At 43.8% G+C, this 27,214-nt stretch overlaps 1 protein-coding gene across 2 annotated transcripts in view; it reads right to left on the bottom strand.

Annotated features, from left to right (window-relative positions):
- NF2 (neurofibromin 2) overlaps nucleotides 1–25,416 on the bottom strand; it is an 88,706-nt gene extending 63,290 nt beyond the window's left edge. For both annotated transcript variants that reach the window (XM_030218976.1, XM_030218975.1), the window contains exons 1-9: nucleotides 25,302–25,416; nucleotides 23,731–23,853; nucleotides 18,623–18,748; nucleotides 16,488–16,610; nucleotides 15,284–15,367; nucleotides 12,087–12,155; nucleotides 1,880–1,962; nucleotides 1,581–1,656; nucleotides 201–335 (exon numbers count right to left, since the gene is read on the bottom strand). In XM_030218976.1, coding sequence (XP_030074836.1) covers nucleotides 201–335; nucleotides 1,581–1,656; nucleotides 1,880–1,962; nucleotides 12,087–12,155; nucleotides 15,284–15,367; nucleotides 16,488–16,610; nucleotides 18,623–18,748; nucleotides 23,731–23,844 — 810 coding nt within the window. In that variant the 5' untranslated portion in view covers nucleotides 23,845–23,853; nucleotides 25,302–25,416. The remainder of the gene's footprint in view (nucleotides 1–200; nucleotides 336–1,580; nucleotides 1,657–1,879; nucleotides 1,963–12,086; nucleotides 12,156–15,283; nucleotides 15,368–16,487; nucleotides 16,611–18,622; nucleotides 18,749–23,730; nucleotides 23,854–25,301) is intronic.
- Between the last annotated feature and the right edge of the window lie 1,798 nt (nucleotides 25,417–27,214).

Genomic DNA, 27,214 nt, shown 5'->3' with positions numbered 1-27,214 from the left:
AAGACTAGTGAGGAGGAAGAGGAGGAAGGTGATACGAAACAGGACAAGGAAAGGAATGAGAAAGGAAAGAAAAGAATAATTAGAAGATGGACGAAACAAAGGTGAAGGGTGTGCGCTGGTCTCTGATTTTAGAAGCAAGGAATCACTAAGGTTCTTGTGAGGATAGATCAGAGGACTGCTGGAGATGCAGATTTACCCACCTCTTTGTCGCTATATGAGATGTTACGGATTTCATTCCAGGGAAAGGAAATTTTGGGGGTCAACCTGTTATCAGGGTCATATATATGAAGCCCCAGAGCATCCACTCCAAGCAGCAGCTCTGTTCCCTTCTTATTCTGTGCACGAGTCAAATGAAGAAAGATGAGATTTATCAACAAAATTCAATCCCCACCTGTAAAGGATTTCACTTTACAATTACAGAATTCCATACATTTATGAGCACTAAGGGCCTGCATATCCAACTGTACCAATCCTATCATATGGTGCAAAAGCACACCAGCTAAAAACCACAAAGCATAAAAATGCATATGCTCCACTGCAGGCCTTTCAATCAAGCATTAGAATCGCATCAAAATAAAGATTTAATAGCAAAAGAGCAATGAAATGATGAATGCTGGGTGGTCATTAGTCTTCCATGGTGCAATGCAGGTGGTAATGTTACTAAGACTTTTATTGCCCATAAAATTTCCAGAAAAATCCCATAGGTACCAATACATCCACCTGCAAGAACGGTGCCTTACCACTTTTCTGTCTTCATATGTACCAGAAAGAAGAGTATTTTCCTATCTCCAATGTTTTCTCCACTTCTTTGTTTTGCCTTCTAATCACCACCTTTCCTTTCCCTTTTCTAAATTCCCCCTCTGATTTACTCTCTTCCATTTTGTGTAGAGCCCTGAAACTCTCTCTGCCTAAGCTTCTCTTTCTTCCCTCCCTCTGCTTTGTGTAGCTCCACTCCCTTACCCCTGTTTCATTCTATCTTCTCTTACTCCCTGTGCCCATATTTGCATCCTTTCCCCTCTGCCTCCTCCCCTCCCCCACCTCTCTGCCCTTCAGTAACAGGCGGCTGCTCTAAACAGAAAGCCTGTGGAGATGCTGCTTTAGGGACTGTGAGCATACTTTGGTTCACAAGGCTCCTGTGCTGCAACTGTGCCCTAAAGCAACAGGAAAGTGTGCGGGGAATATTAAAGAGTATGTGGTGTGCTTTGAGAAAGGGAGACATGAGGTGTGTGCGGAGCAGAGGCATGAGGCAGGAGCTCCGTATCTTTTTTCCTCAGCGTTGCCAACCCAACAAAGATAATAAAAAACAAAAAGAATTCAGATGGGGCTTCTAAAATATCATACGCTGTATAGATTTTCAGTAATGTTCGTTGGTAAAGAGCTTGGATAATTTATCTCCAGTCACCCATCCGGATTCCCAGATTTCTTTCATACTCTGGTTGGCAGCTCTCAGCTGCCAGGGCTGAGAATACAGGAGGTCATGATATGCCGAGCTGCCTGTATCATGTCTCTTCATTGTTTTTCGGAGGCAGCCAAGAGGTACCTAGTTCCGGGACAAGACACTGTTCCCTCTGTTGACTCACCCGGATAGTAAAGTAGTTCACCCCATACATTTCTGTATCTTGTGCAATCTTCAGATATTCCATTTCTGCTTCATCTCTTTTCAGAAAAGAAAACTCAATTACTGGGGTTTCAACAATGAGGATGAGGGAGGGGGTGGGCTTGATATTTCATAGAAATGAATCCCTTTACCAAACTAGGTAACATTCAAAGAAAACACATAAGAAAAGCCTGCTTCATGCATGGAATTTTAAACACAAATTTTCACCTGTGAACAGCTGTAATGAAAATAAAGAGGGACAATGGAATAGGAGACACTCACCTGGCTCGGCCTCGATGCTCTGCATACCATGCAGTTATTCTCTCCTCCCACATCTCTGGGGTCATCTGATACAAATTTATCACCTAAAACGCGGATAAGGGAGACACTAAGCCAAGGAAGCTAAGGACATGGAGGTTAAATTTAGGGGAAAAAAAAAAAAACAGGGTGCCTAGGTAAAGCCCAAGAAGACAGCTATTTTATAAAAATTCCAAATGAAGAAAAAAAAATAATTCTGAATTACACGTTTTCTGCGTAGTGGTTTTTTTTTTTTTTTTTTTTTGGGGGGGGGGGGGGGGGTTTAAAGGCAACACAGGCACCTGTGTGCCTTTATAAAATAGACACCTACAAGGAGAAAATTAGACTATATCTGAATTGTCTTTTCTGAAGTCCCTCCAGACCAGTCCAGACACTTGGGTTTGCTGTCTGCTGCCAGCAGGTGAAGACTGAGGACCACTGACAGTGACATAACAGAGTAGAACAAGTACTAAAATACCCAATAATCTTGGGAACCACCACCACAAACTCAACAAGAAACTGGACACACAACCAAGGCTGAAAAAAAAAAAAAAAAGCACAAAAGGCCCTTAACACGGGAACAAACAAGAGTTCTTTATTCGGTAGACTCAACACGGGCCATGTTTCAGCGTACCTACACCTGCGTCAGGGGTCAATACTGATAGGAACTCTTGAAAGACATACACATTAACTAAAAAAGCAATGCTTTCACGGTCCAAGTGTGTAAAATCACTTCAACGCATAGTTGAAGAATAGCGAAAGCACGAAAGATCGAGCCAACAATAAAGAAATCTGCAAAAGCACAGTGAGTTCACATCGAAGTTCAGCGCAGTTATTTTGACAAACCACCAAAAGAAACAAAATCTTTTTTTGGTGGGTTGTCAAAAATTTGTGGCAAACTCAGGTGCAAACTCACTGGGCTTTTGCAGATTTCTTTATTGTTAGCTTGAACTTTCATGCTTCCACTATCCTTCAATTACGCGTTGAGGTCATTTTATACACTTGGACTGTGAAAGCATTTGCTTTATTAATAAATGTACATGTCTATCAAGAGTTCCTATCAGTACTGACTGACGCAGGCATAGATACGCCGAAACACAGCCTGTGTCGGGTCTACTGAATAAAGAACTCATTTCAGTGTTGAAGGCCCTTTTGTGCTTTTCTTTTCTTTGTTACTATTTGAGTACTTCTGGCCCTCTCTTTTGTTACCTGGTGTACATAACCAAGGCCACAATGTCGGACACAGAAAGTGAAGCGCAACATTGGAGCATCAGACAAGTATACACAATTCCTCTTCTCTCCACATGGGTGGGTTCTGAATTGGTATGTAGGGACTCAAGGAAAGAAAATTAGCAGGTAAGGTCTAATTTATTCCATATCATGCCCCCCAACCAGTCCATACGCTTGAGAAGTACCAAAGAATATGTTATGGATGGGACCCAAACAAACCTGACCACAAGATCCTAGTGCAAAAAGCTGCATCTTACTCTGCCCTGTAATCCAATCTGTAACGGCACACAAGAACTGAGCAACAACCAATTGGCCACCTTGTAGATGTCCTGTGGTGGAGTCCTGTTCACTCGCAAAGTTAAGGCTTGTCATCTGATAGAATGGGCCTTCAGTTCTGAAAGGCACAGTTACCCTCATAATATACAAGGAAGCTATAGCCTCTTTAATACATTTAACTACCGATGCCTTAGAGCAGTGTTTCACAAGTTGGTCCCGAGTACCCCCTTGCCAGTCAGGTTTTCAGGATATCCACAATAAATATGCATGAAAGATCTGCATATAACTGAGGCAGTGTATGCAAATTGAATTTATGCATATTCATTATGGATATCCTGAAAACCTGACTGGCAAGGGGGTACTCCAGGACTGACTTGGGGAAACACTGTCTTACACACAACCTCTCTTTTCTTGGCCCCACAAAAGTCTATCCAACTGCAGAAATTCTTCCATTCTCTTCAAATAATGGAAGACCTTCCTCACATCCGACTAATGAAGATGATTTTCGTCACCTACTCCAGTGACTTCACAAAATACTGAGACAGAAACAAACGTATTCATGTGAAAGAATGACATGACCTTAGGGGGAAAAAAAGGAACTTGCTGAAGCACTTCCTTCTCTTTAGATATCAGTAGGAAATATTCTCAACAGAATAAAGCCTGCAGCGCCGAAAGACTCCTCACCAAACGAGACTGACTTTAACATGGCTTCCTTGATTGGCTCAAAGGATGTCTGTACTAAAACAGACAGAACCAAGTTCAGATCCCAAGGAGGCACCGTTGGATATCTAATGGTTCTCAACAGATAGCTCCTCATGTCTAATGGTTCTCAACAGCTTAACTAATCTGACAGCATCTTGATGAGGCACTAAAGAGCGCCACAAACCAAGACGCTATAGCAAAAAAATGGCTGCTAACAAGGCCAATCTGTTATTTAGACCATCCCGCAAAATATCCAGAATTTCTGGATGAACACTTCAAAAAGGTACCACCTGTCAATTACTGCACCACTATTCAAAAACTTGCCGAACTCTTATGTATGCCTTTCGAGAGCTAAGCCATAAAATAAAATCAAGACACATCCAGCATCCAGACTGTCTCTGTACCAACAGACCCTCTGCTTCTAGAAAGACTAGGGAATCCTCTACAAGTAGCTGCATTAGATCCCCATACCAGGGTCTCTTCAGCCAATCCAGTCATCAGTACCACAGTTCCCTAATGACCTTCCATCCTCTGAATAACTTGACCAAGCAGCGGCCATGGTGGGAAAATCTATCCTGAGGCCACAGCTGACTAAATGCACCTATACCTGTCACCTAATGATCCTTTCTTTGACTGAAAAGCTTGATAACCTTTGTCACTTGATGCCATGAGACCTCTGGAATTCCCCAGTGATTTACAATGCTAGGGAAATCCTCACCTGCTAGACTCCAATCTCCTGGATCCCGTGTGCCTGCTCAAATAATCCACCTGGACATTTCTCCACTCTGGCCACATTTACCACCGACAAATATAACAGGTTGTGCTCCACCCAGGCCATCAGTTTCCTCATCTTCTCCACTACTCCTCAGTCTTCAATTCTCCCTGATAATTTACATAAGCTAGTGCAATGGCATTGTCTGATAAGTGAACAACTATGTTATAGTAACAGACTGAATACCTGTGGACTCAACCACATAGTCTTCACCTCCACCTGGTTGATGCACCAAGACCTTTCTAATTGCTACCACCCATGAGCTACCTGTCCAACAATGAGTTCCCCAGCCTGCGAGGCTGGCATCCATCAACAGCTTCCAAACTGGGATCTCCAACTCCATGCCCCAGCACAGATTCAACTCCTGAAGTCGCCAGGACAGATGTGGCTTCACCCCTCAGAGACAACATCGTATCCCAATGCAGACTCTGAGAGGACCAATGGAAAAAGAATTGGCCCTGGCCCACTGAACCAGATCTATAGCAGCCACCATCAACCCCAGGACCTGAAGATAATCCCAAGTTCACTGGCCAAGTGTTCCTGAGATGGTTCCTGACTGGTCCTTGAAATTTCATTTCTCTTTTCATGGTCAAAAAGCCTTTCCCTGACTAGTGTCAAAGTTTCTAAACAGTCTGCTCCTCTGATACAATTTCACTCTGATCAACCATTCGTCCAAACAGGGATGCACCAAACACTCCCTTTCTTCTCAAGGCGGCTACCACCACCACCAAATCAACAGAACTAGAATAGCCAAACTTAAATAATGTTGGTGAGCCATCTAAACAGGAATATGCAGATACACTTCTCTCACATCTAGAACTCTCTGTGATGAACCACAACTATCACAGAACTTAAAAGTTTTCATGCAGAACCTTGGAATTTTTTAAGGCCCTGTTCACTGACTTGAGATCCAAGATGGGCCAAAAGGTGCTTTCTCTCTTGGGCATGACAAGAGTAGATGGAATAGCTATCTTTTGTATGTTCTTCCAATGGAACCAGAACCTCAACTTCTAAGTGCAGCAGGCATTCTACAGTAGCCCTGACTGCCGTCACCTTGACTAGAGACAGATAAGGAGATTCCAAGAAAAAGTAGACTCCAAGAAAAAGTTAGATAAAGGATAGGCAAACGCAAGACTGTACCTGTCACAAAACGCCTAAACACCCGCCTGGGGCTACCCTGCGGCCACTTAGAGGGTTTATCCCCAACACAGCTCAGGTTTGCCTGCACCTGCTACTCGTGCTCTACACTAGCACCCTCCTCTCACTGACTGGGTCACAACCTCCTCTGGATGAGTCTTTTAAATTATCCCCAGTGATTTGTAGGTTACTGGAGCCACACTCCCAGTGATCCCACAGCTCCCAGAAAGCACTCACAGACCCAACACACAACCCACCAGGATTCTTCATCAGCCCTGACAGGCAGGGTTAACAAACAAAAGTGTTTATTCTCATAAAAATATTAAAAAATGAACAGAAAATGTGCAATCAGCAAACAATAACAGGTAACTGAAAATATGGATCAATTATAAACACTAACTAAACATTTGTATACCATCTAAACAGTACCTGGGAAGATCAGGACCCTCTCCCTGTTCCCTACCTCTATCACCTTTCTCCCTTATCCATTTTATTGTTCACCTCTTTATATACTCTGTTTAGATGTTTTATTCATTTTGTTTTATCTTGTAAATTAGCTATATTATGTAAGCCACATTGAGCCTGACAAGTGGGAAAGCGCGGGTTATAAATGTTACAATATAATACAATATAGATGCTCACATGTTAATCAAATATAACTACTTTACAGGGCCTTAGCAAAGAGATCCCTCTTAAACAAACAAAAGAACAGCCTTGGTTCTGCAGCAGCTCCAAAATATAAACATGTACCACCTGCTGGCCAAACTAGAGAAATACACTTCAGAATTATTTAAGGCAGTTTTACAGGCTTAAAAAAAACACTGTTCATGCATGGTCAGATGGGGACAGAAGAGGGGAGGGGGGTTATTAGGTTAGGAGGGTTTTGTGTGGCGGGGGATCGGTACAATGGGGGGGGGGGGGAAGGTTAAAAATAAAATGAACAAAAAAGGAAGTATAAAATGTGTTTGCATTGGGATTGCTGACTTCATATGATGTACTTTGTTGAATCCTCGATGTTATGGTTGGTTTAGTTGAAATAAGATGTAACGAGTTGTTTCGAGTATGTTTGGTGTACTGTCAACAATATTCAATAAAGACTTCTATAAATTTAAAAAAAAAAAAAAAACACTGTTCTATCACAGTACCCATCTCAAATTATCTTGAAGATCCACTGATCCAAGATTATGTGAGCCCGCCTCCAATAGAAATGCCTATGCACCTCCCTCCCACCAACAGAGGAACCTGTGTGTGGGCTCCCAAAACCTCACTGGGAAAGTTTAATTCCACTGCGCCCCCAGCTGCAGCAACTCAACCACTTCCGCGACTGCTCTGAAAGGGCTGACCTTGGGAGGAAAGCCTATAACATTGAGAAATGCTCACTCTGCTAGGCCTATATCCCTCTAGTGTCCTTGAAATGGCCCTTAGCCAAATGGAAACATATCACCCATCATCAGTCTTCCAGGAACCTTTGACTCTGCCAAACTCTTGATCAACTTTTCCAGGTCTTTGCCAAACACGCTTAAAAGGGGAACTGATAGAGAGGCTACATTTGCTGCCCAAACATAAAAAACGGCATTTAGCGACTAAAGAGGTTCTACCTTCTACAAATGCCTGACTCAGGTTGAGTGTCAGCAAGGAATGCCTCAGCTATTTCCATCTCAACTGCTCCTGAGCTGCCTCTTACATCCTCTATGAGAGATTCCTCATGCAACCATTCAGCCCAATAAAAACAAGCTCTGATCACTTGGCCTCCACAGACTGCCAGAGCTGACAACTCAAAGGCCTTGTCACAAAATGCCTAGCCACCTGCCTGGGGTTACCCCGCGACCACTTAAAGGGTCTATCCCCAGCACAGCTCAGGTCTGCCTGCACCTGACTCTTTGTGCTCTACACTAGCAACCTCCTCCCCCCAACTGGGCGAGTTTCCCACTCCCAAATTATCTCCAGTGATTTCTAGGTTACTGGAGGCCACACTCCCAGAGGTCCCTCAGTTCCCACAAAAGCACTCACAGACCCAACACACAAACCACCAGGATTCTTTATCAGTCCAGACAGGCAGAATAAACAAACGACTGTGTTTATTCTCATAAAAGTATTGAACAGTGGAACAAAAATGTGTAAATAGCAAACAGTAAAAAGTAAGTGAAAAATGGATCAATTACAAAACTAACTAAACATCTATATACTGTCTCAACAGTACCTGGGAAGTTCGGGACATATAATTGTTCACAGAGCCTTAGCAAAGAGATCTGTCTCCCTCTTCTTCCAGGCTAAGACTGAAGCAACAGCCATCAACAACTGGTGGGTAATTTCAAAATTCCAGGCCAATCAGAGCCCAGAACAGTCAAGTTTTAAATAAAAACTGGTTACATCACTACAGGCACTTCCTATTATCTGTGTGCCAACTAAAAGAAAGAGAAGTCAGTGATCTGTAACAGCTTTAAGCATAAACATGTACCATCTGCTGGCCAAATAGGGGAAACACACTTCAGAACATAATCAATGCAGGAAAATATCCAATACATTTTACAGGCTTAAAAACACTGTTTCTTCACAGGTCTGCTTAAGCAGGGTCTCCATGCACAGGTCCTGTGAACCTTTCACCACCAGAATGGTTCTTGGTGATTATGGAGATGAGCCCATCTACTTTAGGAGGAATAAAATCTTATCCATCACCGTAATGGGACATAATCCCATTGCTACCTTCTAATGGCCCTATGTATGTCCAAAATCTTCAACATCACAAGCACCTGGACTATCAGAGAGGACAGCTCATCCTTACAAAAAATTCTAAATTAATATGGTGTCCTCTACAGGAGAAACTCCATCCTCAGCCTTCCTGAATCCCGTATCGAGTTCTAAGGATGTCTCCACCCAGGCTCACGTCCTCCAGAGATCCTCTTTCTATCTTCTACCTGCAGAAACAACCATGGCTGCATGACCCCAGGGCCCCTCTTGAGAACCATCACACTCCTTTTCCTATAACCAAGTGCTCCGAGGAAAAACCTTTCTTCAGACAGAAAACCCTACGCATTAGCACCACAAACTTAAGGGAAAACCTCTGCATTGTTTGCTCCCGCATAAGCAAGCGGCTCAGCAACATCTTAAACATTCCAGCCCAGTTTAAAAGAGAAGGGTTATTTTCATTCTCCACACAACCAGACAGGTTAGCAACTCCCACCAAAATTAGGTCCCCTTCCATAGCCAAGCACTCTGATTAGGACTGTGGGGCTGATTCTATCACTCATGACTCCTCTCCAGCTGCACTTGCTGTTTGAAACTCTGGATCAGTAGCTGCCGCAAAGCTCAGAAACCCGACCCTCACGGCAAGCAGCCATGCATGCTGGGCCATTTCATTGGCTCACCATTGATTAAAAAGCCCTCCTCCCTGAGGCTCTGAAGCACAAATACCCCTCCTGCCACAGCCAACAGTGCTTCAGGCATTCCTATTGCCGAAACAATAACCTTAGTAGCAGTCTTCTGTAATTTAATCTTTTAAACAGTTGTAAGTTGTTCCTATGGGGCTCTCAAGGGCTCCCTCCCACAGGAAAGAAAGAGAGGACCGAGGCACATGAAACAAAACACCCTGACAAGGGAGTTTATGGGGGGGGGGGAGGGAAGAACCCAGTACCACCGAATATATCATCTCCCTGGGGCTGTCGGGAGCAGTGCCCAGATATGCCACATCAATTCTCTCCTTTTAATTTTATCCTTTTAACCAAATGGTCCAGGGGAGGACACTTAAACATTATGTCACTAGGTCAGTGGTTCTCTGTCTCCATCTGCTGGCAGGAGAAGGCAAACTCAAGCATCTGGACTAGTCTAGTACAATAAGGAAAGACCATTAATAGTGCACAAATGCTCTTACACAAATTTACACCTGTTCCAAAAATGCATCAATGCAAGCATGTCCGTTTTATGAAATATGCAGGTACATCACAACCCCACTACTACTTGTTGCAGAAATGTTTCCTGGACACAGTGCATCATCTTGTAGGCACACATTTATATGAGCATTTTTAGCTGAACAAATTTTTTTAAGAGATCTTTTCCATGTGTAAAACATTAAAAAAAAAAAAATTATAACATGAAAATAACAATGTATATTAACATTGACTTTCTTGTAATTCCTTACCCAACTCCACTGGAACCCCACAAGTATCCAGATCTTGATAAATGCCTTAACTTCTATCATAACAGAGAAGCCGAATGTCTGTACAGTGTACGTTATTTCTATCTGCTGAATCTTCTGAAACATAGAGGCATATTTTCAAAGCACTTTGGGAGGCTAAGTTCCATAGGTTTCTATGGAACTTTGGGAGGCTAAGTGCTTTGAAAATGAGCTTGATAGTAACACAGTAACATAGTAGATGACGGCAGAAAAAGACCTGCACGGTCCATCCAGTCTGCCCAACAAGATAACTCATATTTGCTGCTTTTTGTGTATACCCTACTTTGATTTGTACCTGTGCTCTTCAGGGCACAGACCGTATAAGTCTGCCCAGCACTATCCCCGCCTCCCAACCACCTGCCCCTCCTCCCAACCACCAGCTCTGGCACAGACCGTACAAGTCTGTCCAGCACTATCCCCGCCTCCCAACCACCAGTCCCGCTGCCCACCACCGGCTCTGGCACAGACCGTATAAGTCTGCCCAGCACTATCCCCGCCTCCCAACAACCAGCCCCGCCTCCCGATCTTGACTAAGCTCCTGAAGATCCATTCCTTCGGCACAGGATTCCTTTATGCTTATCCCACGCATGTTTGAATTCCGTTACCGTTTTCATTTCCACCACCTCCCGCAGGAGGGCATTCCAAGCATCCACTACTCTCTCTGTGAAAAAATACTTCCTGACATTTTTCTTGAGTCTGCCCCCCTTCAATCTCATTTCATGTCCTCTCGTTCTACCACCTTCCCATCTCCGGAAAAGGTTCGTTTGCGGATTAATACCTTTCAAATATTTGAACGTCTGTATCATATCACCCGTTTCTCCTTTCCTCCAGAGTATACATGTTTAGTTCAGCAAGTCTCTCCTCATACATCTTGTAACGCAAATCCCATACCATTCTCTTAGCTTTTCTTTGCACCGCTTCAATTCTTTTTACATCCTTAACAAGATACGGCCTCCAAAACTGAACACAATACTCCAGGTGGGGCCTCACCAACGACTTATACAGGGGCATCAACACCCCCTTTCTTCTGCTGTGAATGTGAATGTGTCAGGTACTTTTCAACATGGCTGTTTCTAACAGAAGCAGACAAACCCCTTTACTAACAATAAAGAAGCACAGTCGGGGGTGGGGGGTGATTGAGACAGCTCTATAAAGTCAGTCTTACATGTATACTTTTAGTTCAGTAAAGTATCTAAGTTTCGTTTCTTTCCTTTATCCACCCTTCTCCACCACTGCCAACTCCAGGCTCCGCCCTTTCTGCCTCGCCTCACCCCATGCTTGGAATAAACTCCCTGAGCCCATTCGCCAGGCCCCCTCCCTGCCCATCTTCAAATCCTTGCTGAAAGCCCACCTCTTCAATGTCGCCTTCGGCACCTAACCACCATACCTCTATTCAGGAAATCTAGACTGCCCAAACTTGACATTTCATCCTTTAGATTGTAAGCTCCATTGAGCAGGGACTGTCCTCCTTTGTTAAACTGTACAGCGCTGCGTAACCCTAGTAGCGCTCTAGAAATGTTAAGTAGTAGTAGTTTCTTTCCTTTATCATCTTAAAGTTTGGTTTATGGCCTGTATAAGTCAACATTTACAATTTTTGTTTCTGGGGAAGGGAGTCAGGATGGCAAGACGTTTGCATATTTCACCTGAATGTGTAAGTATTTACTTACAACTTTCCCCAATAAAAAGATGTTGGTTTTTATTATCTAAATTGAAAGATTACATTTTTGGTGGTCATCAAGCTAATACTACTTGCTATATATACTTTTTAAATATTGCTCAGAAAATAAAGGCCTACATTTCCCTTCGAGAACCCAATTGCTATTCAGTTAATCTCCCTAAGTATCCCATTCACTTTTAACAAGCAAGACGAGGTTTCTGCAGCCGAGAGCTCTTTTCTTTCTTACCCTTTTTGGGAGGAGCTCCTCCTTCGCTAAGAATCCACGCTTGTGAACTGAAGGGTCATAATCGCCAAACTGCAAAGAGAGAGTAAAAAACTCAGGATGAAACAGCAAGGCACACTTCAAAGACTAGAAGAACCTTTCCCAAAGGTCACTTATGATTGCGGTGAGAGATGACCTCATTCGTTCTGGAGTGCAGAGGGATACCTGGTGACTGCAGTGCTACAGGCAAACACTGGTCTTTTTTTGCACTGAAATGATGCACCCGTAAAACAAAAGACGATCCAGTCAGTCAATTAGGAATTCTGGCTTATAAATGGTTTTAAACTTGCCACATTCAAGTTGTCTTTTCTACAGTAATAAATTTATTAGGACATTGGGATAAAAACCTGGGAAACTGGGTTCAATTCCCACTATGGCTCCTTGTGATCCAGAGCAAGTCACTTAACCTTCCATTGCCCCAGGTATTAAAACACTCACGACTTAGATTCTGAGCCCACTAGGGACAGAGAAAGTACCTGCATGCAATAAATGTAAACTGCGTTGCCTGTACCACAGAAATGCAGTATATCAAATCAATTACACTAGAAGCAGATGACGACATTAGATTCAGAATACAGATTGAAACATGGCATGTGAGGGATTTTTATTTTTTATAGCAAAAAGTGGACACAGGCGTTGGGGGGGGGGGGGGGGGGGGGGGCTAAGAATGTCACTGGAGCCACACTCCAGTTATTAATTTTAATTATTGACAAAGTCTTCACAAGCTCACACGTTCATGGTCCTCGCAGCAACCACAAACACGTGATCTTGTGAAGATGTTCTGTTTCAATATCACTCTGAATGGTGTAGCAGTATTTTGTTGAACACATTGAGTTTACTCACATTGAAAAACAAGGACTCCTAATGCAGACAACTTGCCAAAACACAGCCTGTTGGGTCAACAATAAAATTAGTAACTGGAGAGGCTCTAGTGACATCATTATCCCCCTGGCCATCTCTGCGGAACATTTCTGTTCTTCTCCTGTTTCTCTCTTTGGATTTTTTTATGACACTTTTTTTTCTGGCAAAACTCTCCAGTAGATGTTACACAGGAAATCACCCAAAGACATGCATTTTGAACTTGCCGATGGCCAAAATGTAGCCAGGGTTACACCTGCCTTTTTCAGATGTCCACACCAAAGCACCACCAAACATTTTGCATGAAGTGCTTTTTCAAGGAATCGCATAGGGGAATTGTGACAAGGCTACTTACCAGGGTGGCTGGGATGAAGCATTTAGACCCTGAAATACAAGTACCAGAAGCCATTGCAAGGAGGGAGGCAGAGAGTAATCTGGAAACAAGGGAATGGATTCCCAGCTCCAGCAGAGGGAGCCAGGGGGATAGCCAGGCTGAGCCTATAATTTCGTCCCCACTAGGGGGAGGTGGAGGGAAGAAGCTCAGTTCCCCTAGATACGCAATCAATATACCATGCGGCCCAGCTGGAATAGAGAGGGGCCCATGGAGAGGGAAGAAGATGATTGGATGGAGGAGTAGATCAGAGGGAAGAGGAATCCCAGGAGGGAGGAGAAGCCTCTATGGAGTGGGAGAGTTCCAAGGCAGGGATGGCTAGCTCCTGAGGGTTTGGAAGGGTGTTGGAGGTGACAGAAACCTGCTTTATTGAAAGCCTGCTGTATTCGGAAACCTGCTTTATTTACCTGCTTTATTGAAAGCTTGATGCATTCAGAATCCTGCTTTAATTTACCTGCTTTATTGAAAGCCTTATGTATTTGGAAACCTGCTTTGTTTACCTGCTTTATTGGAAGCTCAACTTATTTACCTGCATTACTGGAAACCTATGTACATACGGTAAGTAATGCCACACTGGGAAAGACCAAGGGTCCATCGAGCACAGCATCCTGTCCACGACAGCGGCCAATCCAGGTCAAGGGCACCTGGCAAGCTTCCCAAACGTACAAACATTCTATACATGTTATTCCTAGAATTGTGGATTTTTCCCAAGTCCATTTAGTAGCGGTTTATGGACTTGTCCTTTAGGAAACCGTCTAACCCCTTTTTAAACTCTGCCAAGCTAACCGCCTTCACCACATTCTCCGGCAACAAATTCCAGAGTTTAATTACGCGTTGGGTGAAAATATTTCTCCGATTTGTTTTAACTTTACTACACTGTAGTTTCATCGCATGCCTCCTAGTCCTAGTATTTTTGGAAAGCGTGAACAGACGCTTCACATCCACATGTTCCACTCCACTCATTATTTTATATACCTGTATCATGTCTCCCCTCAGCCGTCTCTTCTCCAAGCTGAAAAGCCCTAGCCTCCTTAGTCTTTCTTCATAGGGAAGTCGTCCCATCCCTGCTACCATTTTAGTAGCCCTTCGCTGCACCTTTTCCAATTCCACCATATCTTTCTTGAGATGCGGCGACCAGAATTGAACACAATACTCAAGGTGCGGTCTCACCATGGAGCGATATAACGGCATTATAACATCCTCTCACCTGTTTTCCATACCTTTCCTAATAATACCCAACATTCTATTCGCTTTCCGAGCCGCAGCAGCACACTGAGCAGAAGGTTTCAGTGTATTATCAACGACGACACCCAGATCCCTTTCATGGTCCGTAGCTCCTAACGTGGAACCTTGCAAGACGTAGCTATAATTCGGGTTCTTTTTTCCCACGTGCATCACCTGTTTGTTTGGGGATAACCTATGTACTGAAGTTTGTGACAGCTGTTATTGGCTTGATAATAAAAATCGTTTGACCTAGCCACTGTCTGCAATTGTGGTGAGATCTGGAAAAAACGGCTGGTGGACGGCTCCACCTTGCTGGGAAGCAGTGGACCCTTTCCACAGAATGTATTTCCAGCCTGCTTAGTACAGTGCTTGCCAGACTGGGAAGTGTACTGACCCAGGGGCACCAGTATCACTGTGAGTACCAGAATTGGTAGGTGCAGATTCAGGGAATTACCAGTAACAAGATTTAAATGGGCTTCGGAACAATTTTGCCCCAAGGCACGGGACCGACTTGAAGGTATGCAAATACACTATCTTTTGTTAAGTGAAAGGAGGAGGAGGATGAGCAGGATAAAATGTTAGAATGGTTATAGGTGTCTAAAGATATACTACCTGGCTGGCAAAAGTGCAGTGAGAAAGTGCCGCAGAAACAGGTGGCATGAAACGCAGGTGGTAGCCTCATACCTACCTTGGCCTGAACAGCGTAGGATGCCAGGAGCACCGATGCCTCAGGAGGGCAGTAAATCTTCTCATCTAAAATCTGCTTCTTCACCTGAAGCATTGAGAGAAAGAGCACGTGAGGGACAGAAAGTGGACAGAGGAAAGAACAAGGAAGAATATGCAAGAGAGGGATAGATGGAGGAATATTAAAAGAAAAATGGATAGGAAAGGAAAGAATAGAGAAAAAAGAAAGGAAGAAGCGAGAGAAAAAAAAAAGACAGGACAATAAAAAGAAAATGTCAAGAGAGGAGAAAGCAGTGCTCAGAAAGGAAAAGTGTAAAAGGAAAGTGGCAAAAGCACAAGAGAAAGGCAGAGGGTCAATTAACATCATCTACAACACAAACAACCATGATGGCAGATGGCGACCAACTGCCCTGTAATCACATTTCCAGAGACACAGCATAAGCTTTACAGAAGCCGAATGAAAGGCTCCACTGGGATGGTTGTTAAATTCTGAAAAACCTGTTAAAATAAAAAGCTTTATTATTCTGATTTTTGCTGGAATCTATTCCCACTCTCTGCTCGCAGCAGGTATCTGTAATTAATATCTGCTTTTTACTCAGTGTAGTACACAGTCTGTATGTTGAACACTTACATGAAACCCAATAAATTATATTGGTTTACTAGTAAAAAAAAGCCCCGTTTCTGATGCAAATGAAATGGGAGCTAGCAAGGTTTTCTTCTGTGTGCATGTGGGAGTGTGTGTGTCCCTGCCCTCTCTCCCTTCCCCTGTGCTGTCTGTCCCCTCTGCTCTCTGTCCCTTCCCCCCTGGGAGTCGAGTCCTTCAGTGTTAAGTTTCCTGCTGTGCTGTGTTTGTGTTACAGAGATAGTGAGGGCTTCTGCCCTCTCTCCCCTCTGAGTCCTTCGCTGTTACAGAGAGAGCGATTTGATTTTCGTGCTTTGCTTTGTTTTCCTTCACTGCTTGTGTTACAGAGAGAGCGAGGGCGGGGCAGACACTCATGGGGAAACCGGATCTCTCTCCCCCTTCACACTTCCGGCTGGAGGCTTCATTTAGAACGTTGGTGGTGCCTTTTATATATAGAGATAATATAGCTGAACACAAATTAACATGAGTGCAAGGGGAAAGAATAAACAACGATCAAGAGGCCAAGAGGGAGAGAATAAAAGGAAGAGAGAGTAAACAGAAAGGAGCAGAGAGATGAAAGTCACACCTGCAGGAAGAAGAGGTGTTGGGTGATATCCTGCACCAGCTCCTCCTCTGCATTCTCCGGGTAGAACTTGGCCAGGAAGTGAAAAGTAACTGGTTCCTCCTTCGGAACATCATGATCCAGTACCTGCCAGATAGACAGAAAGCAGCAGATTATCTCCTCCTAGCCCATCTTCTCACATCAAAGGATGCTTTGAACTCTGCTTAAAACGCAACATATGTCGCATATAGGGACTGTAACAACAACTGACAGGGAGGTGGGGCTAGTGCTGGGCAGACTTATACGGTCTGTGCCAGAGCCGGTGGTTTGGTGGTTGGGAGGCGAGGATAGAGCTGGGCAGATTTATACGGTCTGTGCCAGAGCCAGTGGTTGGGAGGCGGGGATAGTGCTGGGCAGACTTATACGGTCTGTGCCAGAGCCGGTGGTGGGAGGCGGGGCTGGTGGTTGGGAGGCGGGGATAGTGCTGGGCAGACTTATACGGTCTGTGCCAGAGCCGGTGGTGGGAGGCGGGGCTGGTGGTTGGGAGGCGGGGATAGTGCTGGGCAGACTTATACGGTCTGTGCCAGAGCTGGTGGTTGGGAGGCGGGGCTGGTGGTTGGGAGGCGGGGCTAGTGCTGGGCAGACTTATACGGTCTGTGCCCTGAAGAGCACAGGTACAAATCAAAGTAGGGTATACACAAAAAGTAGCACATATGAGTTATCTTGTTGGGCAGACTGGATGGACCGTGCAGGTCTTTTTCTGCCGTCATCTACTATGTTATACTCATCCATGCCAGCGTAGAAACAGGAAAATATATAGTTATGTTAGAACTTACTGTATACACTGTAAATCAGTGCTCAAAGGGTCGGTATTGTAGAGCTTAGCAACATACGTATACATTTTAAAACCCCTACTGAGTGGGTAAGACAACCAGGTACATTTATCCATTTATCCCATCATCTGCAGTTGGATGATCAGCTATGTGTTTTGGTAGGTAACTGTGGCTGAAAAGTTGTGACTGGCTAGATTTAGGAAAATAAACTGGGAACTGCCTCTCCCCTCTCCCTTAGACTTCTGCTTCGTTACAGGAGGGAGAGAAAATCTCAACAAGATTCCTAACTCTCCCCTCTCCCCCACAGGCACACCCAGAATCTTATGAGCTACAGTTATTCAGCCACCAAAAAAAAAAATGTTAAGATCTTTAAATTTGTCAGTTAGTCCAGTCAGTTTTGTCAGGCTTTAAACTAGCCAGCTAAGCCTCTCTGAACAGGGACCCCCTTCCCCTTCTCCCCCCCCCCCCCCCCCCCCCCCCCCCACCACCAAGTAGATCACAGCAAAGATTAAATTGGCCCATTCTTGTCCACAATGTTCCAGGTTATATCCCGGCTGCCAACCACAAAGAGTGAGTGCTGGTAAGACCTCTCTCCTTACCCAGTACAACTACTGCCATCTTTCTCCTTAGTATTTTGCTACCTTTGATGGATACTGGAATAACTATGTTAACAAAACTATGTAAGCCACATTGAGCCTGCAAATAGGTGGGAAAATGTGGGATACAAATGCAATAAATAAAATAAATAAATAAATAAATACCCTGCAGATTCCTCCTTCCCCTCCTCCCTCAAACCATCACCCCCCGATACACATCCAGCAACCGTCATAAGAACACGTTGTCACACAGGGTCAGACAAAAAGGTCTATCAAGGCCAGTGTCCCATTTCTAACGGTTGCTAATACAGGTCCCAAGTATTCCAAAAAGTAGCATATTCCATGGTAATTACCCCCAGGGATAAGAAGTGGCTTTCTCCAGGTCTTCCTTAATGGTATATGGACTTGTCTAAACCAAACCCAACTAACCACTTTTATCAGCTCCAAAGCCTCACTTTCCATGTCTAAGCACAGGGCTTTCTGATACCCTAAATAACTATCAATACTTGTGCGACTGTTCCCTGACCATCTGGCCTCCTAGATTTCCAACACAGACTACCAGACAGACCCAGCTAGATGGGTACCTAAGTTTGGTTAGGAAATATTACTGTACTTGCAGCCTACCACACAGACCCTGCAGCTAGTTAATGCTATCATCACAGAACCCAATTATGCTGAATATCAAACTAAAGTGATCCTTCCCCTTAAACATTAGGCCACTGATTCTAACCTTCTTGTCCATTTTGAGCCAGGCCACTGTGTCCTTGATGATATACTGGAGTCCAAAGAACCAGGTTTCACGGAGCCCCAATGTCCGACATACCAAATCAAAGAGATCCTTCCCCTTCCACTTCACCTGCATAAATCAAACAGGAAGAGCTCAGTACAAAAACCAACAAGACATAACCAGGACTAAAAAGAAGTCTGCTTTCTAGGATGCATACATACATGCATTTGGAGCAGGGGTTCTTAACCCAGTCCTCAGGACACACCCAGCCATTCAGGATACCCACAATGAATATGCATGAGCAGGGCCGCCGAGAGACTGGGCCGGGCCCAGGGAAAGGCCATCCCTCCACCCCCCAGAGTCTGCCGCCGCCACTCTCCCCCACCTGCCCGCCTCCATCTGCCACCGGGCCGGGACCCCTGCATTGAAATCACAATGCCTCTCACCTCCATGTGAAAGCGCTGCAGGCAGCAGCAGATCGCCTCTCTTCGGGCCTCCTTCCCTCCCTATGTCCCGCCCTTGCGGAAGTTACGTCAGACGAGGGCGGGACACAGGGAGGGAAGGAGGCCCAAAGGGAGGCGATCTGCTGCTGCCTGCAGCGCTTTCACACGGAGGTGAGAGGCGCTGTGATTTCAATGCAGGGGGCCCAACCCGGTGGCAGACGGTCGACGACGGAAGGTGGATGGGACTGTGGTGCCAGGCCCCCTTGGAGGCCCAGGGAATTTTGTCCCCCCTGCCCCCCCCCCCCCCCATCAGCGGCCCTGTGCATGAGACAGATCTGCATACAATGAAAGCAGCGTATGTGAATTTCTCCCATACATACTCATTGTGGGTATCTTCAAAAATAGACTAGCTTGAGAACCTCTGATATACGGTGAAGGAAACAAACAAATTAATTAATAAGACAGACATGTGTGCCAGTCTCTGGGAAACAAGACTAAAGTTGCAGATCCAAAATAATCGAGAATGGCTAATTTTCATGTCATGGGGTCAAAAATATCAAAGTTTGGGTTAATGAGTTCTGCGTTTAGTTTATCTAGTCTATGACTTTCTTACCACCTATGTAATAAAAAATGAACTCAAATTATTTACACTAACAGAATTCGTTAAAACTGTGTTTCTGGTGATGGTCACACATTTTTTTTTCTTTCTTCGGATTCACACACATACAATCACAAGGATGCACACATGCAGGCTTCTTTTCAGGACATGTCCAAGGGAGGGTATGAGGATTGTGACAGGGGATAATGAAAGCAGCTCAGGCTACGGTGTCTTTATATCCCTAATATCATTTAGTGTCCTATCATGTTGGGGGGGGGAGGGGCACAGGGAGGGAAGTGTGAGGATTCTGACAGGAGTACATCCCTGTTAGAAGTTATTAGGTATACAAAGCCACAGTAGCCTAAGAATTAAGTCCTCCACCTTCCTTCAAGGAACAGAGACAGGAAAAACAAAATCAGGATATTTCTACCCACCCCAATAGTGAGAATTGACAATATTTTAACAGTAAAGTACACCAACTTACAAAATAAAGAAAGCTAAAGAGTGAAGGGCTAGAAGAGGTGAAAATATTTAAGATCACGCTATCAGATTGGGTCCAGCATGACTGACAGATGCAGAAGTAACGCCCTCCCAGCTAATTAGCTTGAATATAAAACACACAAATTACAATTTATAAACTCTTAGAATCAAAAGCCCTAAAATTATAGGTTTTTGCCAAATAAGATTAATTTAATCAACTTCAATTTTAATTAAAACAAAAAAAATTGTAGACAGAAATCCAACAGCAAGTTGGGAACTATCTGGTCTTTTGCACCACAAGATGTCTGATTATCTGTCTATTGGAAGGAGGCTGGATGTGTGGACACAAAGAGCTCCTGGCCCTCAGAGAACAAGACTGATCTCTGAAAGTTAGTGTGACAGACCTGAAGGAGCTGGAACAGACAAAGAAGTACACAAAATTTGCTTATTTCCGATCTGAGGAAGAAGGGCAACCTTCGAAAGCTAATCAAGAAATGTATTAAGTTATGTCCAATAAAAAAGGTATCATCTTATTTTCTTTTCCATGTTTTATTTTGATTTCTATTGATAACCTTTAAGAGTGGGCTAACACGGCTACCACACCTCTCTATTTAAGGTATATATCAAGCGAATTAGATATTAAGGATAAAATATCAAGTGAATTAGGAGTAAATAAATAAATAATTCATAACAGGTATATAGGAGCAGGACGAGATAAAATGTTCAATAATGTCAATGTAATTAAAGTAACCAGGTTGAAGGAATTAATGTTGAATTGTTCTGGTGCATTTTTGATGTCAAGTCTTTTATGAAGGATTCTTGTTATATGTCTCTTTGAATAAGTTTGTCTTCAATCATTTCCGGAACGTTAGTAAATCGTGTGTTGTCTTTATGGCATTCGGTAGTGTATTCCACAGCTGCGTGCAGAGGTAGGAAAAACTAGACGCATATATTGATTTGTATTTAAGTCCTCTGCAATTGGGGTAATGGAGGTTTAAGAAAGTTCAAGACAAACTTTTTGTATTTCTTTCTGGTAGATCTATGAGGTCTAACATATATGACGGGGCCTCTCCATGTATGACTCTATGAACCAGGGTGCAGATCATGAATGTAATTCGATCTTTTAGTGGGAGCCAGCGTAATTTTTCTCTGAGGGATTTGGCGCTTTCATATTTCGCTTTTCCAAATATGAGTCTAGCTGCAGTGTTTTGGGGCCGTCTGGAGTCTCTTAATAGTTTCTGCTTTGCTATCACACCAATAGCAAAGAACAGTGAAAGTCTGATAGAGAACCATTCAAAGGTATTGGGCATTATTTTTGAGTTAAATTTGTCGTTTGAAACGCAAATTAATGCTCTTAGCCGGAATTTTTTCTTTCGACTTAGACAACTGAGAGCAATCAGATCTTCACTTACACAAAGTAACTTTAGAGCAATAGTTCAGGCAGTGTTACTTCCATAACTGGACTACTGTTATATTTCAACAGATTTACAGAGACATTTGAAGTTCTTACAGAATATGACTGATTTATGACTTGAATAAGTTTAATAGAATCTTGCATTGGCTTACGATCAAACAACATGCACAGTTTAAGATCATCATTTACATTCATAAGACCGTATGGATTAAATTCTGAGGGGGTAAGAGATCTATTGGCCGATTCGTTATAGGATCGTCGGATAAGCTTTCGAAGGACTTTATGTTTAGAATTTCCATCTACTAAGAGTATACTGTATAAATCTACTTATGATAAACTTTTTTCAGTACAAGGGGTTAGACTTTGGAAATTATTACCAAAGAGTTTAAAATAAATATAATCCCCCTTACAGGTTTTGTACATTTTTTTAAACTTATCTTTTTGAGTGTTCCTAATTAGGATTTTTGGGTTTGAATATTTTTAAATTCTATGTTATTTTAAGTTGATATAATTGCTGTTTAATTCTCGTTTGGAGAATTTATTGTGAGCTGCCTACAAATCCATTTGGATAATATGTGCAGTATACAAGACAAAACAGCATAGAATAAAGCTAAGTAACTCACAGGAATTAGCCAAATCAATTGACATTAAGTAATATCCACAACTATTGCCCTGACAGTAACAAACTAACCTCAGGCTAGAATATCTGGAATATTTTCACATAGTACTAAATTACAATGTTGCCTAAGTGATTTTTTTTTTTTTTGCACATCAACACTAAGAGGGGCATAATCGAAAGGGGCGCCCAAGTTTTCCTGAGGACATCCTTGCAGGACATCCTGGTAAAGGGGCAGAGAAACCCGTAATATTGAAACAAGATGGGCGTCCATCTTTCATTTCGATAATATGGTCGGGACGCCCAAATCGCAAAATTTAGGTCAACATTAGAGATGGTCGTCCTTAGAAATGGTCGTCCCCAATTTTCGTCCATAATGGAAACCGAGGACACCCATCTCAAAAATGACCAAATCCAAGCCATTTGGTCATGGGAGGAGCCAGCATTTGTAGTGCACTGGTCCCCCCCCCCCCTCACATGCCAGGACAAAAACCGGGCACCTTAGGGGGCACTGCAGTGGACTTCACAAATTGCTCACAGGTGCATAGCTCCCTTACCTTCGGTGCTGAGCCCCCAACACCCCCCCCAAAACCCACTCACCACAACCGTACACCACTAGCATAGCCCTTATGGGTGAAGGGGGGCACCTAGATGTGGGTACAGTGAGTTTCTGGCAGGTTTTGAAGGGCTCACATTTACCACCACAAGTGTAACAGGTAGGGGAGAGGATGGGCCTGGGTCAACCTGCCTGAAGTGCACTGCACCCACTAAAACTGCTCCAGGGACCTGCATACTGCTGTCATGGAGATGGGTATGACATTTGAGGCTGGCAACAAATATTTTAAAAGTTTTTTTTTTTAGGGTGGGAAGGGGTTGGTGACCACTGGGGGAGTAAGGGGAGGTCATCCCCAATTCCCTCCGGTGGTCATCTGGTCAATTCGGGCACCTTTTTTAGGCTTGGTCATAAAACAAAATGGACCAAGTAAAGTTGCCCAAGTGCTCGTCAGGGACGCCCTTCTTTTTTCCATTATAACGGTCGAGGACACCCATGTGTTAGGCACGCCCCAGCCCCGCCTTCGCTACGCTTCCGACACTCCCCAGTGAACTCTGGTCGTCCCCGTGACGGAAAGCAGTTGAGGACGTCCAAAATCGGCTTTCGAGTATGCCGATTTGGCCGACCCTGGGAGAAGGACGCACCATCTCCCGATTTGTGTCAAAAGATGGACGCCCTTCTCTTTTGAAAATAAGCCTGTAAGTCACCCTTACATAGCCTCTTCTATAATATGACCAACTCTCAAGATCTCCCAACACTGAGCAAGTACATCAGGAAACCCCTATGTTGAGTCTCAATTGCATTTCTAGTGCAAGATAGCAACCATGAACTCCCAACACTAAGATAATCCCTTTGCACTCTAGCATAGTACCCACAGTCCTTTAGCGGCACGATGCAACACAACTGTACTGCGTCTGCTAAAGCTGAAGAACACGGAGGCCACCTTCCTAGAAGAGACTTAAACCAGAGCAGAAATAAGGGTGCTAATATGTATCTAGACCCCTTACCTCACAGTTGAACTCCATCTCCGATTCCATGGTTGTTATCCGTACTGTGATGGTTTTAGGCTGTTTTCTTTTCAGGGAACTGAAAGACATTCTGGATGCGATTGCACCAGCCATCACAAGATACTTGAAGACGAAAATAAGATTTAAAAGAAAAAGTAAGCATGCACAATACATATAACACAGTAACGACTAGCACGTGAAATTTTTGCAAGGCTCATATTTAGGTGCAGAAGAACAGGTGAGAATGTGTGCTTTTACTTTCGGTTTCGCTCGGACACACGTACGTGTTTGTCGCTTCTCGTCTGCCTTGAGCCTCCTTCAACTTATTGAAGAAGACAAAACTGGCAATTCAGTGTGAAAAACTGGAAAGAAATCCTCTCCTCAAAACTTTCATAGTATTAACATAGTAAATGACGGCAGATAAAGACCTGTACGGTCCATCCAGTCTGCCCAACAAGATAAACTCATTTTTACATGTATGTGATACTTTATATGTATACCCGAGCTTGATTTGTCCCTGCCTTTCTCAGGGCACAGACCGTAGAAGTCTGCCCAGTACTGCTCTTGTACTAAAAGTTCTGAAGATTCTGGAATCCCTATTAGTAGCAACATTCCATGTAGAACCCCAAAGAGTAGCATAGTAAATGATGGCAGATAAAGCCCTTACGGTCCATCCAGTCTTCCTAACAAGATAAACTCATTTTACATTGTATGTGATACTTTATATGTATACCAGGAGTTTGATTTGTCCTTGCCATTCTCAGGGCACAGACCATCTTCTTGTACTAAAAGTTCTGAAGCTAACATCGAAGCCCCTTAACATTTACACTCCAGCCCATCCCTATCTTATTCAGTCACGATCAAGGCGTAGGCAATGACAGAACTTCAAAAATGGTGTGCAATACTATCACTGTACCTAGTGCTAAACCTTCTGGGGGGGGGGGGGGAGGAAGGGGGAGGATAAACCTTCTGGGAGAGGGAGGGGCTAAACCTTCTGGGGGGGAGGGAGGGGGAGGATAAACCTTCTGGGGGGAAGGGAGGGGCTAAACCTTCTGAGGAGGAGGGAGGGGGGCTAAGCCTTCTGGGGGGAGGAGGAGCTAAACCTTCTGGGGGGGAGGAGGGGCTAAACCTTCTGGGGGGGAGGGGGAGGTAAACCTTCGGGGAGGGAGGGAGGGACTAAACCTTCTGGGATAGCTCGGCCCTGTCACTTTAGTGGTGCTGTACCTCCTCATATAACTGGGCCCTGTCGCTGTTCACTGTGGTGGTGCTGTACCTTCTGGGGGGGGGAGGGAGGGGGGTAAACCTTCTGGGGGGGGGGAGGGAGGGACTAAACCTTCTGGGATAGCTCGGCCCTGTCACTTTAGTGGTGCTGTACCTCCTCATATAACTGGGCCCTGTCGCTGTTCACTGTGGTGGTGCTGTACCTTCTTGGGGGGGGAGGGGGGGGGGAGGACTCGGCCAGGGCCAGGTGAAGCTCCGGTCCAGCCCAGGGCGCCAAACGCCGAGCCCAGGACGTCACCCCCCCACCATATCTCTCCGCCGCCCGCCCTCCCGTGGTCCCACCCGGTTACCTTTTTTCCCCCATGTTCAGTAAAATCTTCTTCGCCCCGGCTGCAGCCGCGACATCGTTAGTGAAAAGCCGCCTGCACGGTCCGGGCCTTCCCTCTGAGTCTCACTCTGACCCGTCCGTCCCGCCCCTTCTGACGCAACTTCCTGTTTGGAAACGATTCAGATCCATGAAGGTTAGATTGAGAACAGACGGTACGAAGCTATCTAAACCATTATAGGGGTTGAAGCCAGTAGGCGGAGTCACAAGTGCACCCAAAACAATAGCAAACGCTATTGAAAGCAATAGTAAAAGATTAGTAGAAATAATGGACTGCCTATGGTGGTCCATCTGTAAAAAGTCAAAAGCTGTTCCAGTTGGATAAGCAGCCCTTAAAAGGTGGAGGACAAAAGATTTTTTTGTTTATTTGTACTTATTTGACAGCTTTTTCATTTATTTTAAAGTGTCCCATATCCTCCTTATATATATATATATATATTTATATAATAATTCTCACCTCCAACAGGATGTGCCTGGGACCGTGCCTGCCGGAAGTGGTCTGCTAGGCAGGCACGCACTGACGTCAGTGACAGACAATTTGGCAAAGCAAAACAATCTGAATGCTGGCCATTAGGACACAGGGTTGATAGGAGAGTTTTAAAAGACTGAAGGAACTGAAAGTGTTACATGGGGGGAGGGGGGAGTTCTGAATGACTGAAAGACATGCAAATTTGGGACAGGAAAACAATCTCAATGCTGGCCATTAGCACACAGAGTGCCTAGTGTAGATATAAATATCATGATATCAAAACTGAATTTCACTAAAACAGCTTTAAAAAGGCGTGAATAAATCCTAATAAATACATAAATTGTAGCTGGTGAAACAGCACTAATAAAGGCTATATTTTGTGCTCATTTTTCTACATTGTTCTATACAATACAGAAATACATGGCCAAATTTCAGTGAGGCTATCCAGTTTACTTATGGGTTCACCTTAACTGTTGTTGTAATCTCCCTTGGGAAGCCTGGTGTTATAAAAATTGGAAGTAAAATTAAACTCTTCTTTCATTGAGGCACAGAGAATCACATCTTCACCTCATCTCTTTTCTACAAATGGATTATTCTGTTTTGAGCATGATTCACGGACACGTGTTTTTCATAAGTCAAAATAATAAAAATACATATTTTCTTTCATTCAGATCTCTCATTTGTTTAAACATAACTAAATGGGCTATCATTGGTTTTCTTATATTTTGTCCTTCTGATGAGTTATACTGTGCCAAAACTGGAAATACTGTGAAACAGGATAATAGAATTCAGTAACATCCAAAACATTAACAGTAACATTATAATTGTGTTTGCATTTGGATAATAACCAAGAAAATGCTTTGGAAAACTGACTTGAAGAAGAAAATAAATATATATCATAGAACTGGTATATGTTGGTGCATTTAGGGGGTCTTACATAGGAATAACATGGGCCCTGCTGCAGATAACTCAAGCTAAGCTTTAGTAAAATACCCCCTTAGACTGACTCTGGACTTCTGCATGAAAGTAGCTCTACCCTCATTATTTCATATCGTTTTTAAAAACAGTAGTAATAAACAACATTAAGTACAATTTTATAATATGCCACTGCATTCCAAGTTCCCACAAGCCATATTTCTGTACAGGAAAAACAAAATTTAAATGCTGCCAGGTTTCAACCTAATTCATGTTTAATGTGGGATATAACTGCCATAAATAAGTAAGTAAATAAATAGATAGAAACCACGAATGTTGAGCACCTGAATCTCACAACATGATGTCTGTTTTAGTGGCCTTTTACCAGGAGAAAAGCATCTGTACACAAATATAACACATGCTAGGGTAACCCTATAACCGGCCCCCTCCAAATGAGACACTGATTACAATTTATAACAAATTACTACTCTGTT

The sequence above is a fragment of the Microcaecilia unicolor genome, chromosome 11 (genome assembly GCF_901765095.1).
Source record: "Microcaecilia unicolor chromosome 11, aMicUni1.1, whole genome shotgun sequence".
NCBI classification, from domain to species: Eukaryota; Metazoa; Chordata; class Amphibia; order Gymnophiona; family Siphonopidae; genus Microcaecilia; species Microcaecilia unicolor.
Note: the sequence above shows the minus strand (reverse complement) of the source record. Positions and strands in the feature narration are given on the sequence as shown.